At 39.9% G+C, this 18,798-nt stretch overlaps 1 protein-coding gene across 1 annotated transcript in view; it reads right to left on the bottom strand.

Moving 5' to 3' along the window:
• Window positions 1–1,416: 1,416 nt before the first annotated feature.
• TSHR (thyroid stimulating hormone receptor) overlaps window positions 1,417–18,798 on the bottom strand; it is a 151,102-nt gene continuing 133,720 nt past the window's right edge. The window contains exons 9-10 of the mRNA XM_029951564.1: window positions 5,478–5,666; window positions 1,417–3,640 (exon numbers count right to left, since the gene is read on the bottom strand). Of these exons, the coding sequence (XP_029807424.1) occupies window positions 2,227–3,640; window positions 5,478–5,666 (1,603 nt within the window). The 3' untranslated portion in view covers window positions 1,417–2,226. The remainder of the gene's footprint in view (window positions 3,641–5,477; window positions 5,667–18,798) is intronic.

Below are 18,798 nucleotides of genomic sequence, written 5' to 3' on the forward strand. Positions count from 1 at the left end.
TTCCAAAATGTTATTTCAATTACCTAAGATAAGACGCATTACTTATCAGGATGTGCTATTTCAAAATGTTACAGGTAATGCCAAAACATCACACATCTGTTTAGTTTCATTAGTTATAAGTGAACTGGTGGATACGTCATGATTCAAGTGGGTTTAGTATTTCTATGAAGATGCCTAAGTCTCAATGATGATCCGGAATGGGTATTGCTCTGGGGAGATTCTAGGTGAGTCAGGGGGACCCCACAGACTTACAACAAAAGCTTTAAATTCCTTGGTGTGGTTCATGAGCACTGAGAAGCAAATGCCATCTCTGCTGGGGATGAAAGTAAGGGGCCATCTTGAAAGAGAATCTGGAGAGTACATCTGTAGATAAAGATAGATCCTAACTATTTTAAGTAAGGGAACACTGTTGGGGAACAGATTTTTTTTAAAGGTTTTTTTAATGTTTATTTATTCTTGAGAGGGAGGGAGAGAACACCAGTGGGAGACGGACAGAGAGAGAGGGAGATGAAAAATCTGAAGCAGGCTCCAGGCTCTAAGCTGTGAACACAGAGGCTTGAACACATAAACTGTAAGATCATGACCTGAGCTGATGTCAGATGCCCAATCTACTGAACCACTCAGGCGCCCCTGTTGGGAAGTGGATTTTATGTCCAATGATCAATAGGCTAGAAAGAGCCACCAGTTTCAGAAAGAAGAAACTTCTCTTGATAGCTTTAGTGTTGCTTTACCTGAGTGCTTGGCAGCTTTAGTGCTACATTATGGTTTGGAAACAGGGAAATAAAGAAACCAATCCATGAAGACAACTTAAATGTTTTCAAGTGAATCTGCACAGTGACATAGTAACTCTGAGTAGCCAAAATTTGCAAGACTACCTTTTATTCTATCACATGAATACCAATCTATTTTGGCCTGATAATTGTAGCTGTATAGATCTAATAATTAGATGAGTAGCTCAAATCTAGCCTAATTGGGTCACTCTGAAGAATTTTTGATTCAGACATCACAGCCAAGAATGAAACAAGAAATTTCCTGTGTCATGTCTAGGCTCCAAAGAGAAATAGATGGCAGCCTTACAAGATAAGAAAAACAGATTCTACTTTCTTAGTGCTTTTTTTCTTTTCTTTGTCATGGAAACATGTTTTAAGGGAAAGGGATATACATGGAGATTTAAAGCTGGAAAAGGCTATTAAGCTCCTTCATTTTTCTTCTTAAGGATATTTATTTTGAAAGAGAGAGAGAGAGAGAGAGAGAGAGAAGAGCACGTGTGTGGGGCTTGAACTCAGGAACTGTGAGATCACGACCTGAGCCGAGATCAAGAGTTAGATGCTTAACTGACTGAGCCACCCAGGTGCCCTAAGCTCCTTCATTTCTACAGAATAGAGATGGCCCAGTGATTTGCCCAAGGTCCAGCAGTTACCTTGCATCTAGCCTGCTTTATTAATCAATGGGTGATTTAGTGTGCTCTGCTCATAATTCCCACTTGCTACTGCTTGGAAATATTTCTAGAGTTCACGTCTTTCATGCGATGAGACTAGCCAAGAAGAACAATTCTTAGTTTGCTCAGCCACATAAAAACTGAAATTGCCAGTTTTTTTCTGGGCAACACATAATAGTTGGGTCACATCAGGTAGATCCTTGTGAAGAGATGATTAGTAGTTTCAGAGTCTGAAAAAAACAAATCCAAGCCTTTCCCCTCCTTCACCTCACAATAGCTGTTCTGTGCATCTATCCTGTTTGACTTTTTCAGTTTTGAGGAATTCACAGTCTCTCTGGTTGTATCAGGGAACATGAAAACGGACCAAGCCAACACAAGGTTAATTTTATATTGTGGTTTCCAGCTAAGTTAACAGCATTTGCCACTTGCTGAATCTTTAGTATGCAATGCTACCTAAAGGTGAGAAGCTCAGTGTTGACCTAGTTTAGTTGATATTTGTTGAGCATCTTCTACAATGTTGGCACTGCAGTTAGTGTCTAGGAAGTCTTCTAGAGAACGTCGGTTATTTTGATATCTCCTGGGATTCAGATGTGCTGGTAGCCTCTCTTCCTTTGGGGAGGTGATTAGGTTAATGCTACTCCCTCTCCAGAGATGAACTTTTTCCCCACAAAACATCATCTGCACAAGTGTTAGGTCAGCTATCTTGTGTATGTGATGGGCTTGGAGTACATGTTTAAGAAACCAGCTTTTTATAAGTCCCATACCACAGTAAGTAGTGTAGGATCAACTTACAAAACTGTTTGGTCATACTCTTTTGAGATTTGGCTCTGCTTATTTGGCGTGAGATGGGAGTTTTCAAGCAGTTCATAGTCATCCTGCATGTTGGGGAGACTTTGCCTCATGTCCCGGGGAACCTTCTGGACCTGAATACCAGTGCTATTCTTTGGAGAAACTCTCTGGCCTTGGTATGCCTGAGCCTGGCGTTTACAGATGCCAAACTTGCTGAGGAGAATGAATACATCCCTCTGGAAGGCTTTTGTGAAAATAGCATACAGAAATGGATTGGCACAGGAGTTAAGTGGATAGAAGAGAACCAGCAAGATTTTGGAGTTGGTAACAGTGATGAGAGGCTTGTTCATAAGCGCTGACAGAGCATAGAATGAGATTGGAGCCATGCACATGAAGTCAGTGAAGATCAACACAGCCATTCTTTTTGCAATTTTGGTGTCTTTGTCCCCTGGGATGTACTGCGGGTTTCGGACCGTGATGTAGATCTTAACGTAACAGGAGCAGACAATGATAAAGGCGACTATGTTGAGCAACAGAACAAGGATAATATATGCCAGGGCAAGAGGTGTCTCAGTGTCCATGGGCAGGCAGATGCTGACCTTGGCATAGCTGCTTATTCCTACCAAAGGAAGCAGGGCGAGCAGGAAGCAGCAAACCCAACCCCCAACCATGACAGCATATGCATGCCTGAGGCGGATCTTCCGGTCAAGGCGCATGGCGAAGGTGATGGCATACCAGCGCTCCAGGGTGATGACTGTCAGTGTATACACTGACAATTCACTGGCAAAGACAGTGAAGAAACCAGCTGCATTGCATCCAGGGCCTGTCTGCCAGTCAATGGCATGGTTGTAGTATTCAGAATGAGTGTAGAGGTCTACAGAGGCGATAAGGAGCAGATACATGCCCATGCAGAAATCTGCAAAGGCCAAGTTGCACATGAGAAAGCGTGGGACAGTCAGTTTGTAGTGGCTGGTCAGGAGGATGATCAGGACAAAGACATTGCCCAGAAGAGCCAGCAGACTAACAAACCACACCACAATTCGCAGGAACTTGTAGCCCATTATATCTTCACAGGGGTTGAACTCATCTGCCTTGGGAGTACACACCATGTCTTCATTGCCCCCACACACAGTGTAGTCATAATGGCTATCGAAGGCCTGTAGGGTCTCTTCTTGTGGGTTTTTAAGCTCCTGGCCAAAACCAAGGATCTCATCTTCTTGTTCTTCAAAGAATACATAATAATGAGAGTTGCTGTGGGTATCTTGGATCTTAGAGTTGTCCTTGTATCCAGCGTGGCTGTCACCTAGATACTCTTCATATTCCTGGTCAAAGGGGCCATTCAAAGCATTCACAGATTTTCTCTGACGCAGGCTCCGAATACTGCTGTCATTACACATGAAGGACTCAAGGATTCTGTAAGGCAACAGAAAAATGTCACTGCTTGATGAAAACCCCTAATGGTCCCTGCAGCATTTAGCAAAATATGCAGAATATTTACTATGATCTGCATGAGTTGACAAGATTCTACATAATCTAGTCAGACTTGTTTCTCCTACATTACTTCCTATTACCCACCCTACCCCTTCCCCTGTGCCCAGTTCAAGAACAATAATGAGTAAAAAAGCATGAATGGTGCAGTCATTCTGCCTAGGTTAGGACCTGGCTCTAGCATTTACTAGCTGTTCACCTTGGGCAGATCTATGAAGCTTGGCTTATCCCATTTTGAAGTGGAAAGAGTGTCTGTTTCATATAGGGTTGTTAAAGGATTAGATGGGTATATTTTTTACAGCTCTTACAAAGAGCACCTTGAACACTGGTAGTGCCTTGTATGTGTTGGTTATTGTTATTATTACTATTCAGAGCTTTTGGACTCCCTGTTCCCTTTGCCTGAAAAACTCATAGCTGCTTCTACTCATTATTCCATTTTAAATTCAAATGTTCCTTTCCCAGTGAAGCCTTCCCTGATCTTCTTAAATAAATTGTCCTACCTTGTGTTTATTTCCTTTGTAGTAGTATCTGATATCTTATTTGCTTACTTGTTTTCTGACTTCCCTCACAAGAATGAAAATGAAATGCAAAAGGGTTTTTGTCCAACCTATTCATTGCTGTGGGATAGGACAGTGCCAAGCCCGTGCTACGTGCTCAATAAATACATATTGAACAAATGAATAAATGGACATGATCATTAAGGCAGGCTCTGAAGTGAGATTTAGTTTTTCACTAGCCCACCATACTGACATCAAAAGGAGTCTTTATTTTGTTTCAGCTGCAGAAGCAGATGTTAATTCATCTATAAGGCTCCAGTTAAAATGCCTAAAGGACTGCTTATTCCAACTTGTTTGGAGGTTAACGGGAAAACTGGACCCTGCCCTTGAGCTCTGCTCTAGTCATGCACTTATCTCTGGTGCTTTCCTACCCGGGGCCACACAAAATCAGTATCAAGCCTGCTCTCACCACCCCATACCCCACTTCAGGTTTCTGTAGGTATTAGGCCAAACTGGCCGCCTTTGACAGCTGTTCAACTTTCCCCTTTGCTTCTGCCCTCACCTGGATCCCATTTTATTTCCGACTACAAATATGAGTCAGAAAGTCAGCCTGTAGATATTATATAGGAACTGAGCAGAAGTGAGTAAATGATAGATTAAGATGGAGTGAGGACACAAGGGGGAAAATAATGCAGAGTAAAAGTGTTAAGCGAAGACAAGATTCAGAGAAAGCACAGAGAGAAGAAGGCAATTCCTCCTTTGCAGCTCACAAGCAACCTGATAATAAAATAATACATATCATAGCTAATGTTTTTTGACAATCTAAAATATTCCAGGTCATTGCGATAGGTGTTTTCTATTCAGTTTCTCATTTACTCTTCTCAAAACCTCTGTGAATGATAACATTACGATCTCCACAGAGGCTCAGGGAGGTTAAGTAAGCAAGCTGGAATAACACAACTAGAAAATGGCTGAGCTAGGGCAAAAAGCCAGCTGACTAGGAATCATGTAGCATGATTTCTACAAGATTCTACTTGATCCCCCCCGCCCCCACCTCCCTGCTGTGATCCAGTGACACTGGTCTTATTTCACATCTGCAGTCCCTTTGAGTCTGCAGAGTCATTGTGTCCCATGGATTTCATGATTCTTATGGATGCTTCCATTCTTTCCATTTGGCTCTCAAACCAGAAACCTTTCTCAAACCCAGAAATTAATTCAACTTCCACTGAGACCTTTTATTGCTTATTCCAGACATCTGCATTTACCCTCTGATTTTCTTCTGATTCTTAAAAGCACAGCAGTGGCTCGGATAAGAAAGGTCAGCCCGTGTGAGGTGAAGGAAACTCAAGGAAAGTGGAAGTTTCTTTAGAGTCCAAGTGTTTCTTGCTATCAATTCCTTCAGGTGCTCCAGGCCTCTGGATGGCAGGGCAGTGACACTGGTGTAAGAGACGTCCCTAGGGAGGAGAGAACAGAGTAGTACAGAGAGGTGGTGATCAGCCAGAACCTTCTACTTCTTGGCTAGAAAGTCAAGCAGGCCTGAGATTAATGGGGTGTGTTCCCTTCTGCTGTTGAATATGAACTCAGTTCTTTAGATATTGCCACAGGCAGAAAAAGGAATATTTGGTTTCTAAGTTGATATGCTACCAAGGACTCCCCATTTTTATTACTTGGAATTCCAGGATGCGTCAATACAAATAATAGCTTAGCAGACATTTTGTTTTATTCATTGCAATACATGCAAACCTTTGGAATCTGAGATGGATATCAATTTTATTTCAGAAAATTACAACATATAACTACTAAAGAGTCTTACAACATAAGAGAAATATATTTGAACAGGTTTAATGGGGCCTGAATTTCTATCAGTCTCTATGGGGTCTAGGGTTTGGGGATTAATAAGCTGTTCACTGATATGGACCAACACTAGTATTATGAAAATCTTCTCCTAATGATGCAGAGCTTGGGAGTTACATGGTGAATTCATGAGTCCGAACAGCCTCCCTAGACTTTCTTTAGGAGGCTCTCAACATATTTCCTGGAAAGAAAACCCCAGTGTTGACATTAGTAATCACGTTACTTCCAAAAATAATGAGGAAGGTGGTGAGGCTGGAAGCAACATAGACACCAGCGTTGGTTACTGACATAGAATTAATTCACATTGTAGTGTGGCATTTCCTGTTCTGTTCTCTGTCCTGGACAGTCCAGACTACATATTCTGCTCTATTGTTTGGTCTTGCTTGGATTGAACAATAGCTTGAATAAAACCATGAATATTTAACCTGATACCTTTCATTTTATATTCAATTAAAATAGTCATTGGATATTCCTACATTTTACATATTTTGTTTTATGATTTTTAAAAAATATCTACATTTAAATTTTAATATAATTAGTAGTACTGATTAGCAAGTGAATCCCAATATTTATAGCTTTTTCCTCCATATCATCATAATTGGACTTAACTGGGATTTACATTCTCAGGGTTCAAGGCTGGTAGAACTTGCTAGTCATTTTTTACAAACATGAAGCTTTCACATTAAACCCATTCTTACTACAGAGCTCTGATTCTCAGGCAAGGGTGCCATATTTGCTATTCTGTTTTGTATGTACTTTAAAAATTCTATAATTCAGCATTTCTCAAACTTCCCTGGTGGTAAAAATTACCCTTGACACTCATTACTATATGATCCCAGCTAATTTTTAAAACTAAGCAAGTACATGTGGGAAACTGGCATAAATGAACCACTTGGCAGTTAATGAGAGAGTTGAGGGGTTTTGGAGGCAACCATAAGGGGAATGTGAAGCAGATGAAACTAGACATTGCTCTTCTGCCTCTTCTGTCCTTTTGATGCTGTATTTTCCCTTTTAGACAGGCTGTCTTCAAGGTGTTGCTATCTTTCTGCCTTCGTTTTTCTGAAAGCAATTTATGTGTCTCTTTATCCAGTGATGCATTCATGTCAATGAGACAAGAGAGCATCTCTTGGCTCATTTTCCCTGCTTTGCTGTCTGTTGGTTACACTGTGTGTGTTCATCTGAAAGAGCTTATCCTTCCAAGTACTTCATTTGCATTTTAATAACTATTTCTTGAGAAAACACTTTAGGAACCATCCCAGTTACTGAATGGCAAAACACCCCAAAACTAAGTGGCATCAAACAACAGTCTTTTTATTGTTAGCATAGCTTTTGTGGGTCAGAAATTTGAATAGGCCATGGCAGGGGTGGCTTGTCTCTGCTCTGTGATGTCTGGGACTCAGCTAGGAAGACTTGAAAGCTGGGGCAGGTTGGTGATGGGGGCTGGTATTATATGCAGATTCCTTCACTTACATGTCTGGGCCAGGGCTAAGATGACTCAAAGCTCAGCTCAGCTGGACTGTTAACATGGCTTCTCCATGGGGCTTGGGCTTCTCCCATCATGGCAGTCAGGTTCTGAGAGGAAGCATTTTGAGAGGAGGCATCTGGGGTATCCCAAGAGAACTAGTAGATTGAAAGGTGGGGAACACAGAATCCCTCTCACAATTGGAGGCGTGTCAAAGAATTGGGGCCTTATTTAAAAAACAACAACTGAGACAGTGACCCAAGAGGTGAGGATAGCATTGAGGCAGATATTTGGTGAAAACCGCCAATTTGCCACTCTGCAAATCGTGTTTCTTGTCCAGGCACCAGACTGGACCAGCATCAGAATTATCTATAATACAGACTTCTGAACCATACCCCAAGCCAACAGGAGGAATCTGCATTGTTTAAGATGCTCGCTAGGTAATTTAGAGTCTCACCTCCATTCTCAGAACATTTTTATGAAGCAGATGTATATTAAATCTAAGCAGATGTATATTAAATCAAAGAAATGAGGCATGTTATATCCAAAGAGACTCAGCAAACAATAGTGGAGCCAAAACTATAATTTGGATCTAGAGTTTAGGTTCAGTACTCCAGGAACTTTACTCTTTATCATCAATGAAGTCTCTGGAGTCTTTGAATACACATCCAGGTTCAGCACCCCCCCCCCCCCCCCGCCTCAGGGACTCATTGGGAGTCTGTGGGGGTAGAAACAGATTTCATGGTTTAAGAGTCTGCAACCCAAGCATATATGAGGTAGCCATGAGTTGGGGCTGGATTGGGAGGGTGCTTGGACATGCATGGAGAAAAGCAGGTGTTGGCAAATGTGTGTAAAACTTACGATAAAAATGTCTGTAACATAATGAGTACTTGGCATGTAGTAAGAGTTCAATAAATGTCAATTTCCTTCTTGCCCAGTTTGGAGTTTATCTCAATTCAAAAACAAGGAACCCAGCAAATACAGCTCCAGGCCAGAACTTGACTTACAGATCCAACTGCTTATTTGACATCTCATCCAGGATGCCTCAGAGGCAACTCCAGTTTATGGGTTGAGTCACCTTTCAGTGACTTCCCAGTGTACCATGAATAACATTTCCTCTTCCTACTATGCTCTTTAATGTCCTGCAGATCTGGCCTATGCAGTCATCTCAGGTACTTAAGGCCACTTAGAGCCCAAATTAGAATCTATTGGAGCCATCCGACTCCCTGTTGGCAAGAGCCACTTGAAGTAGCTCTAACTAATCCTTGAGTCCTGTTGTTACCTAAAGTGCTCCTGCCCTTTCCTGATGTAGGCTGCTCCACTCATGCTACTTTGGTATTTTATAGAGTCAAACAAGAGGAGTGACTTCTTCTTCTCCTGCATATCTGGAAATGACTTTTTTCTATCCTTATATTCAGTTGATACTTTACCTGGCATAAAATTTCAGGTTGTAAATAATTTTTCTTCAGAATTCTAAAGGCTTTACTCTACTGATTTCTAGCATTCATTGTTGCTTTTGGTAAGAATGATGCAATTCAGGTTCTTGTTCTTTGTCATTGACTGGTTTTTGCTTTCTTGTAGCTTTTATGACTTTATCTCTCTCTCTTTTGAATTTCCAGTTTTACTGAGATACAATTGAAGTATAACATATATATGTTTAAGGTATACAACATGATGATTTGATCCATGTATATTTTGTGAAATGATTATATGGCACTCTTTTTTCCTGGTATGAGATTTACTGAAGGAGACCCTTGATGTGGATCTTTTTGCACTTACTGTGCTGGCCACTGAGGGAGGGGGTGGAGCCTTCAATCTGGAAGGCTATGCTCTTCAGCATTAGGACAATTTTTGGTATTGTTTCTGGGATAACTTACTCCTCATATTTTCTTTGCCCCTTCCCCCCTCCGTAATTCCTAGGAAGTGAAATAGGAACTTCCTATATTCATTAGACTTATCTCTATTTTTTTCTTGTAATTTCTCCTATTATTTTTTATTGAATCGGTAGAATTCCTTGACCATATCTTCCATCTCTTCTACTGAATTTAAAGAATTAATTTAAAAATTTTGTCTCCAGGGGGGCTTGGGTGGCTCAGTCAGTTTAAATGCCAGACTCTTGATTTCAGCTCAGGTCATGAACTCATGGTTCGTGAATTCAAGCCCTGTATTGGCCTCTCCGCTAAAAGTGAGGAGCCTCCTTGGGATTCTCTCTCTCTCTCTCTCTCTCTCTCTCTCTCTCTCTCTCTCTCTCTCTCTCTACCCTTTTCCCCCTCACATTTGTTCTCTCTCTCTTTCTTTCTCAAAATAAATAAATAAAACTTAAATTTGTGCCTCCAGCTTTATTGAGGTATAATGGCCAAATAAAAATTGTATAGATTTATGGTGTACAATTGTATAGATTTATGGTGTACATATTTTGATATGTGTGTATATTTTGAAATGATTACCACAATTCAACCAATTAACATATCCATCACCTCACAGTTTTCTTTCTTTCTTTTTTATGGGGAGAACATTTAAGATCTATTCTCGTAGCAATTTCAAGTATGCAAAATAGTATTATCAACTATAGCCACTATGGTGTACATTAGGTCCTCAGACCTTATGCATCCTGCATAACTGAAACTTAGTACTCATTGACCAATATCTCTCTATTTCCCCATCCCCAAGCCCTGGCAACCACCAGTCTACTCTCTTACTAGCAGTTTAACTTTTTTAGATTCCGCATATACATGAGATCATGCAGTATTTGCCTTTCTATGCCTGGCTTTGAATTTTTAGTTTTAGTTTGATGAAAGCTGGGACTCTCCCTATTCTGTTCATTGCCATATTTTTGGCACTTAGACTGGTGGTTGAAAGACAGAAGGTTGTGAGTACATAGCTGTCAAATGCATAGATACATTTTAAGAAGCGCTTTCATGTTTTCCTTTTTTAAGGGGTATTTGAGGAAGCACACATAATGTTTAGAAGCATGGCTTTTAAATTCAGACTATTTAGATTTGAGTCCTGGCTTCTACACTTACTACCAATCACTTAACGTTTTTGTGCCTCAGTTTCTTCATGTTGGGTTTGTTGAACAATAGCTGGCCATGTGTTCTCAATAAATATCTATTATCATTATTGTCATGTTGCAATGAAAAATGTCTTCTCAGATTTATCTCAGGTCACTAATTGTCGCTTTGTTAAAAGTTCTCTCCTGTTCTCTGCAATGTGTTTGGATCCTTCAGGCTTATTTCCACCCCACTCATTTATCTTGGTTTTTGATCTTTCATGTCACAAATGTTCTTTGGCTGGTGATCCTACGTTGCATGTTCATACTTCAAGTCGAGGCCCTGAAAATCGAACTGGGAGCTTGTCCACTGGTGAGACTCTGCTTTAGGACAATTTTGTGGGGAGCTGGCCATTATGCTGTTGGATCCTAAAATACCAGAATATGGAGGTCATTTTTTGATTTTAGAGTTTTTCAACTTCTTCAGAAAAGAGACTTCACATTTCTAGCTTAGAGGCAAGGTACTCTTGGCTGCTGGTATTTGTCATGGGTAGGGCAGTGGGTTAACATCCCCAGATGCAGACCTTCAATAAATCCTTCTGTTTATAGCCTCGTGTTTCACTCTGCCTCATGCCACACCCATCACCTCCAAACCCCATTCCCTTCAGAGGTTCTGCAGGGCAAGGCAGCTGCCTCCTGGTGTATGCTTCCTCTGATCACTCTTATATTTGTCTTCCTGCTCCTCCTCCTTTTTCCATTCCGAATTCTGTAGCTCGCCAGACCACCCGTGCACTCTCATCTGTCCTCTCTGTCCTTGTGGATTTATGTAGATTAAAATTCCTTTCCCATCTTTTTAGGGAGTTCTCAAGAGGGAGAGGAAATAAAAGCTTAGGCTGAATGTATCACCTTAACTCTTAATTATTACTCCCTTCAATATGTAAATCTGTGCAAGAGCTTAGCACAGATACTTGAGTGCTGAATCAGCCGGACAACCAGACAACTAGGCAGTTTCCCATCTCTAATGTTGATGGAGAGAAAGAGCCTTAGTCTGACAAAATTCCCAAACTGCACAAAGCAGGGATCATTTTAAGTTATTCAAAACTGTATCTTTCCACATTCACCTAAATTTTTATTTGACCAATTTGAATCCGGTATTTACTAACAGTGTACCTTCTCTTCTAAAATAAAACTTTCAGAATGTAGCAAGATTGAAACACTTTGTTTTTGGAGTGAGAGAATATGGAGAGCAGCAGTCAGCACTCAAGGGACCCGAAATGACTCGTGAGTGCAGCCATATGGTTAGACACCTACAGGCTGGATGGCAGCCCTCTCTCTTAGTGACTTTGGCACTTCCCACGAAGAGCTTATTATGTGATAGGTACCGAGCTTCCTGAGAATTTGTCTCTAGCAAGTATTAAGTCACTAAGCAATGTAGCGGAGCTAAGCCTGGCAGACAGTAGGAAGTCTAATGTCTAGGTCATGGGAACCACCTCAAGTTAAGTGTCTAATGAAAGTAACAGGACATGAATCTGGAAAGAGTGAGAAAGGCAGGGTTATATACAGGGCAAGAATATCATGGAATTTTAATGATGTGGGGGGGGGGGAGATCCAATTGATATTTGATGTCATCCGAAGAACAAATTTCTCCTCAAGCAATTATGTACTCTATCATCCCAACATTGGAACAATTTCCATCTTTTGTGAGATGAACTGTCATTATTACTTAAGATGAACCTTTGATGAATTCAATTGTAAATGAAAAAAATTTTTTAATGTTTATTTGATTTTGAGAGACAGAGTGCAAGCAGGGGAGGGGCAGAGAGAGAGGGAGACACAGAATCTGAAGCAGGCTGCAGGCTCTGAGCTGTCAGCACAGAGCCCGACACAGGGTTCTCATGATCTGAGTTGAATGAAGTTGGACACTTAACCAACTGAGCCACCCAGATGCCCCCAATTGTAAATTAAATAAGCACTAATTAGCCTGCCAGTGTTTCAGCAGCGATTTCAAGTCTCTTTAATGTCTGCTTGCAATAAATATGGGTTTTCCTAAAGGTCAATAGGTGGAAGCCAACCCATTAAAAATGTGTAGTCACATCTGCAAATTGGTAGATGAAATGCATCTAAAACAGAAAGAAGATTAATTTACCATTTAAAAGGCAGTTTATTAGCACAGACTTAAAAATAACTTAAGGGCTTAAAAGCTGTATGTTCAAGAGTGAGCCTGATTGACTATGAGAATTTTAACACATGATATGCCTTTATTCAATAAATATTTTTTGATTGCTTTTTATGTATTGATCTATGGTTCTAGCAGCTAGGGCTATAGCAGTAAACAGGCATAAATTCCTGTTCTTCTCATGCTTATATTCTCGTGGGAAGAGAGGGACAATTAAAAAAAGTAAAACACAGAGGATATGTGGGGTGCTTGGGTGGCTCAGTCGGTTGAGCATCTGACTTTGACTCAGGTTATGATCCCGTGAGTTTGAGCTCCACCTCAGGCTCTGTGCTGACAGCTCAGAGCCTGGAGCCTGCTTCAGATTCTGTGTTTCCCTCTCTCTCTGCCCCTCCTCTGCTTGTTCTCTCTCTCTCTCAAAAAAATAAACATTAGAAAAACCACAGCATATTGGATAATAATAATAAGTACTATGGGGAAAAGGAATACAGGGAAGAGGAAATGAAGAGCTCAAGAGTGGGGGCGCAGTTGGGGATAGTGTCAGGTAAGGTCTCATGGAGGAGATAGATGAGTAGAGGTTGAAGGAGGTGAGGGACAGAAATGTGTTGGTATCTTAGGCAAGAACAGCACAGGCTGTGAGACCAGAGAGTGTCATAGGCCCTGTTATGTTTGAGGAAGCAAGGAGGCCAGCGTGGCCCATCCCTCACTTAGGCTCTATCTCTGTTTCTCTCAAAAATAAATAAACATTAAAGAAAATTTTAAAAAAGATTAAAAAAAGGAATGACTCTGAGATTTATGGTCTGCAACTAAAAAATAGAGTTTCCATTTTCTGACAACGGGAAAGGCTGCAGGTGAGGCAGGTATGGAGGGAAAGATCAGGGGTTCAGTTTTGGACAGGTTGAGTTTGAGATGCCCATGAGACATCCAGATGGTGACAGTGATAAGCATCAAGAAGAAACATACAGCAAGGAAGTGCAGCTTGCAAATTTAAATGGGGTGTTCAGGGAAGACCTTGATGAGAAGATTACATTTAAGCAAAAACTTGATGGAGGCAGAGGAGCTAGCCCCATGTATACCTGGGGGGAAAGCTATCCATGTAGAAAAGCTGGTTAGTACACAACCCCTAGGTGGGAATATGTCAGAGGGGGATGTGTTCAGTGTGGCTGGTGTGGAGTGATGAATAGCAAAGAAGTAGGAGATGGAATTAGAGAACAGGTCATGAGTAGGGGCCTGTTACAGCAAGGTCTTTGCATGCTATTTGTAAGGACTGGAGCATTTTAAGCAGAAATTTAAGAAAATGATCTAGGAACATTGGAGAATTACAATGAGTGCAGGAATAACCATACATGAAAGGGGCTAACTATGTGTGCTAAGAAAGGATGGTGTTTCCAGGTTAGTTAGTGCTAGGGCTGCATTCTAGCACCATCACGTATGGCCAGATGACCTTGGGGACTTACCTATTATCTCTGCACCTCTATTTCTCATTATCAAATAAAGATAATAACACCTGCCACTGAATAGTCAAAAAGGCTTAAGGTGATATATACCTGTAAACAACTGAGAACATAGAGGAAGCTCAAAAATGTAATTGCTTTGTAACTCAGAAATCACTGTTAACCTCTTTTTCTCCCTCTCATGTTTGTATAATTACGTTGTTTTAAAGCTTGTAGCTTCTGTGACCTATGAAATCCCATGGAACTTACTATCCCAGCATAATGAATTCTTCAAAGAAAAACTACCCACATACTATAAATCAGTATGGTCAGGTCTCCACCACACAATTACAAGAGGAAATTATGGCAGTTTATTGCCAGTAGTCAAATGCTGAAACACAAACCTACCTTCTCATGTTGAATCCTCTCCCTCTCCTCCCCAACACACATACGAAATGACCACCACCATAGTGGCTAAAGGACTGACCTCAGTGCTACTGGTAAGACATGAAAAGTCCACTTTCTTTGAAGGTGTTTCTTTCCTTTAGACTCAGAAACAGATCATAATTAACAAAATGGATTTCAGTGACTTGGTAGAAATAATAACCCTTAACTACCTTATTTCCTGTCCCAAGAGTAAAAAATCTCAGAAGAGTGAAAGAATTTAGCACTCATCTTTTTTTACTTGGGAAGAACTGAGTGCCTATTGTACACACCAAAAATTGCTTCATGTGCTTATGTTTGTGGGTTATTTGTTGAAAATGTAAATCATAGGTTAATTTACTCCTCCTATCAGTAAGTCTGTTGTCAGCATCTTCTAGTTAATTGTAAAATCATGAGTAAAACTTGCTTAGAATAACAATTTTTGCCTTGGCTTTTGGGCTCTATTCAATCTTCTTTTACCCCATGAGTAATTGAGACTTTATATGGGTGAAATCACCAAAAATTCTGAGAGTAGTGTTAGAGGGGTCAGAATCCTCTGGGATCGATAGGATGAAATAAAATAATTTATATAAAATGTTTAGCAGACAGCCTACTAGGCACTCAAAGGTAGATTGCTTATAAAAGTTGCAAAGAGGAAGTGCTCTGACTTACTATTTGTTCTTAAGATTCATTACTGTTGAGGATCCCTGGGTAAAGAGCAGTGATTAGTTAATAAAACTGTTCAGAATTTATATGGATTAGAACATTTTACAAGCATTGTTTTCCTAGAATTCAGACTCAGCAAATATTCTTTTATGTTCTGTCAGTTTTGATCAAAATAAAAAGCCCTTACTTAAAGAACTAACTTTAGCAAAACTATGTTACAAGAAACAGTTGATGGGTTTGTGAATTATTCTTTCTTGAGATGAAAGGTCATCCCAGTTTACTGTCCAGCTTGGCATAGATATGAGAACATATATTCAGACTGAATCCCTTGGTGGAAAATGCATGATTATTTGAGGCCATTGCTCTAGGACACTGGTCTTGGTGCTTTGGAGAACTTCTCTTTTAGTTAAAGTAAAAAACTTTTGAGGATGATAGTAGTTATACTTTTAGTCAGTTGAAGAAATACAAAGGTTCATACGATTTTGAGGACGTTGGTAATAACTCCATCATCTCTCTCCTGCCAAGAGTCAGCTCTCTAGTTTCGGTATTCTCTGCAATGTTTTCTCATTAGTTATAAAAAGTAACCCTACAATTATAGATTGCTGTGACTTAAAGTATCAGTGGCTATGGTAGTAAGAAATGCTACTGATCAATCAACTTGGAATTTTTTGTTATGCAACTCTCATGAGTTATTGACACAACTCTTCCAGCTTGAAGATTCCTAGGGCTAAAGTTGGCCATCCTACTTCAAGAAGCCAGCATGCACACAATTCTGGAAAGGTAGCTACCTACTCTTTCTCTTCAGATTCTTCTGCAACCTTCCTCGTAGCTCTCAAGGACTCCACAAAATGGTCGCAAGCCATCTCACTGCCTCTGGAGACACAGGTGTTTGTCTTAGAGGGATAACCTGTGTTGGTTGCTTCCCCAACAACTTTGCTCCCTTGGCAAGGGTCTGCTGGCTTGATGGCTTGATGCCCAAGCCAGAAACCATAAGAGTATGTTTACCTTTGCAACTCATTTCTCACTCCAGTGAGCAGAGCAGCCTAGCAGACAAAATTCTTCTGGTTTTCTACCCTTAGGAGATTCCCTTCCTCTCCAAGAGAGCTGTTCCAAAGGCTATGCTTGGCAAGCACAGAAAGGAAGACAAGGAGTACCAGTCTGGTTAGGTCTTTAGATCTGATCTTGTCCCTCTCTGAGGAGGTCCAGTGTCTGCCAAGTAGCCAGGAGATATAAATGAGCAGTCATAGCACAGTGGTTGGGACAGAAGTATACAAGACTAATAGAGTCAGGGCCAAGGTGGGCAAAGGTGAGGGAAAGAAGGCATGGCAGTGAGCTGAAAAGGGCTACAAACTCTAATGAGTTAAATAAGTATTACTAATATTTCCATAGTAATTTTTCAGTGGGCCATCCTTGACCTGCTGAGTTGGGTTATGTTCCCCACAATATGATATCAACACAATACACTTTCCAACACTATTCCTCAGCTCAAATTATGTTCTGTTGCTGTTATTGTTACTATTCTTTGAACACATCCTATGTTTTTCTGTAGAATTGCCTTTGTTCTTTCTCTCATAACTCCATCTGTGTCTATTGTAATTCTACCCCTCATCTGAAGCCCATCTCAAATATCACCTTCTTTAATGAGGCTTTTACTGGTCACCCTACCTAGAAATGGTATCTTGATTCTCTAAATATCTGTCATGGCTCTTTTTACATTACACTTATAATATAGTTATTTACTCACATTTCTCCTAAATTTGACTGTAACCTCTTTAAGAGCAGAAGTTGTGTTTTATTCTTATACATTCATGGAGCTCAGTAGGTGTTCAGTAAAATGCAGAATAACTGAGTAAATGAACACCTTGTACAAGTTTTCTTTATTTTTATTTTTTTTTAATTTTTTAAAATCTTTAGTTATTTTTGAGAGACAGAGCATGAGCAGGGGAGGGTCACACAGAGAGGAAGACACAGGATCTGATGCAGGCTTCAGGCACTGAGCTGTCAGCACAGAGTCTGATGTAGGACTTGAACCCATGAACCGTGAGATCATGACCTAAGCCAAAGTTGGATGCTTAACCAACTGAGCCACTCAGGTACCCCTACGAGTTTGCTTCAGGTTAGCTATTTCTCTTTAGAAAGGAAAGAGAAAAGGGAAAGAGAGGTTAAACTGTGGATGGTGATGGGCTAGGGGTCAGGACTAAAGCTGATTTCATTTAGGCCTAAAATGAACTCAGGATCACAACTCAATAACAAAAAGACAAACAATCTAATTAAAAACGTAAGATATTTGAATAGGCACCTGACAGAAGAAAGTATACAAATGATTTTGAGGTACATGAAAACGTGCTCAACATCACTAGTAATCAGGAAAAACAGGGTAAACCACAATGAGAAAACATTTTATAGCAACCAGAATGGCTAAATCAGAAAGACCGACAGAACAATGGGTGAGCAAATATCAACCTTTCATATCTCTCTGGTTTAGTAGAAAATGGGATTTGGGGGAGGCATTATTTCCTATGAAGTTAAATGTATATCTGTCCTGTGACCTAACAATTTTACTCCCAGACTTTTACACTAGAAAAATAAATAGATATGTGGTTATCTATGGAAGGTGGAGCATGAGGAAACATTCTGAGAGATGAAAATGTTTGAAACCTTGACTAGGATAGGATAACATAATTTTGCCCAAACTCATCAAATTGTATACTTGAAAACTGCATGTTATTGTATGTAAATTATACCTCAATAAAAAAATAATTTTATCCAGGCTCATACCTAGAAAATTACGTATTCAACACACCAGTGGACTTCAGATATGCCAAAAAGAACTCTGCCACAAATTTTCAGCCATCTATTAGTATGATTTTGTGAAGATCATTGAATAAAAGATAAGAACATAAGAGGCTTATTCTTTTGTAAACCCAGATGGCAGTGCCTTGGCCTTTAGATTCATTTGATCAGCTAATAGCAACAAAAGTTTATTTTTGTTTAGGCATGTTATACAAACTCAAGGCTATTATCACAGAGAGGTCCTCTTCTTAGGAGATACTTATAATTGCAAGTGGGACTATTATAGTCATTTTTAATGGTAGGTTAAGTGCTTATTAATGTGAGTTACATAATTTAGACCTTAGAGAACTCTGGTTATTATGGAAGGCATTGCATTTCAGTGTATTCTTTCCTTTGGGATTATAAACACCAAGAGCTTCTCTTTCAAAATAAGATTAAAAGAAAACAAGATAATCAAAAATGGAAAGCATAAAAATGGAAAATGAGATTGCATATCTTGATTAGAAAAACCAATAAGTAAGAAATGTTATTAATCTCCCCAACTATATTAAAAGGGCTTTTTAAAAAAATAGGAAAGGTTGGAGAATAGACCTCACTTTAGATGTTGTACCTGTTTTGCATTAGATTCTTTTTTGAGAAATGACCTTGAGAAAAGATGGTAAACTAAGTGGGCAAATTTTGCTGTTTTTGTTGACTGTTAGAAATGACTGTGATCTTTCTTAAATATCTTTATGAAGCAGAAATATGTACACCATCCATTTCTCTTCTCTTTACTTGGCCTGTAAGGTTTTTC

This window comes from Suricata suricatta, chromosome 9, assembly GCF_006229205.1.
Source record: "Suricata suricatta isolate VVHF042 chromosome 9, meerkat_22Aug2017_6uvM2_HiC, whole genome shotgun sequence".
NCBI lineage: Eukaryota > Metazoa > Chordata > Mammalia > Carnivora > Herpestidae > Suricata > Suricata suricatta.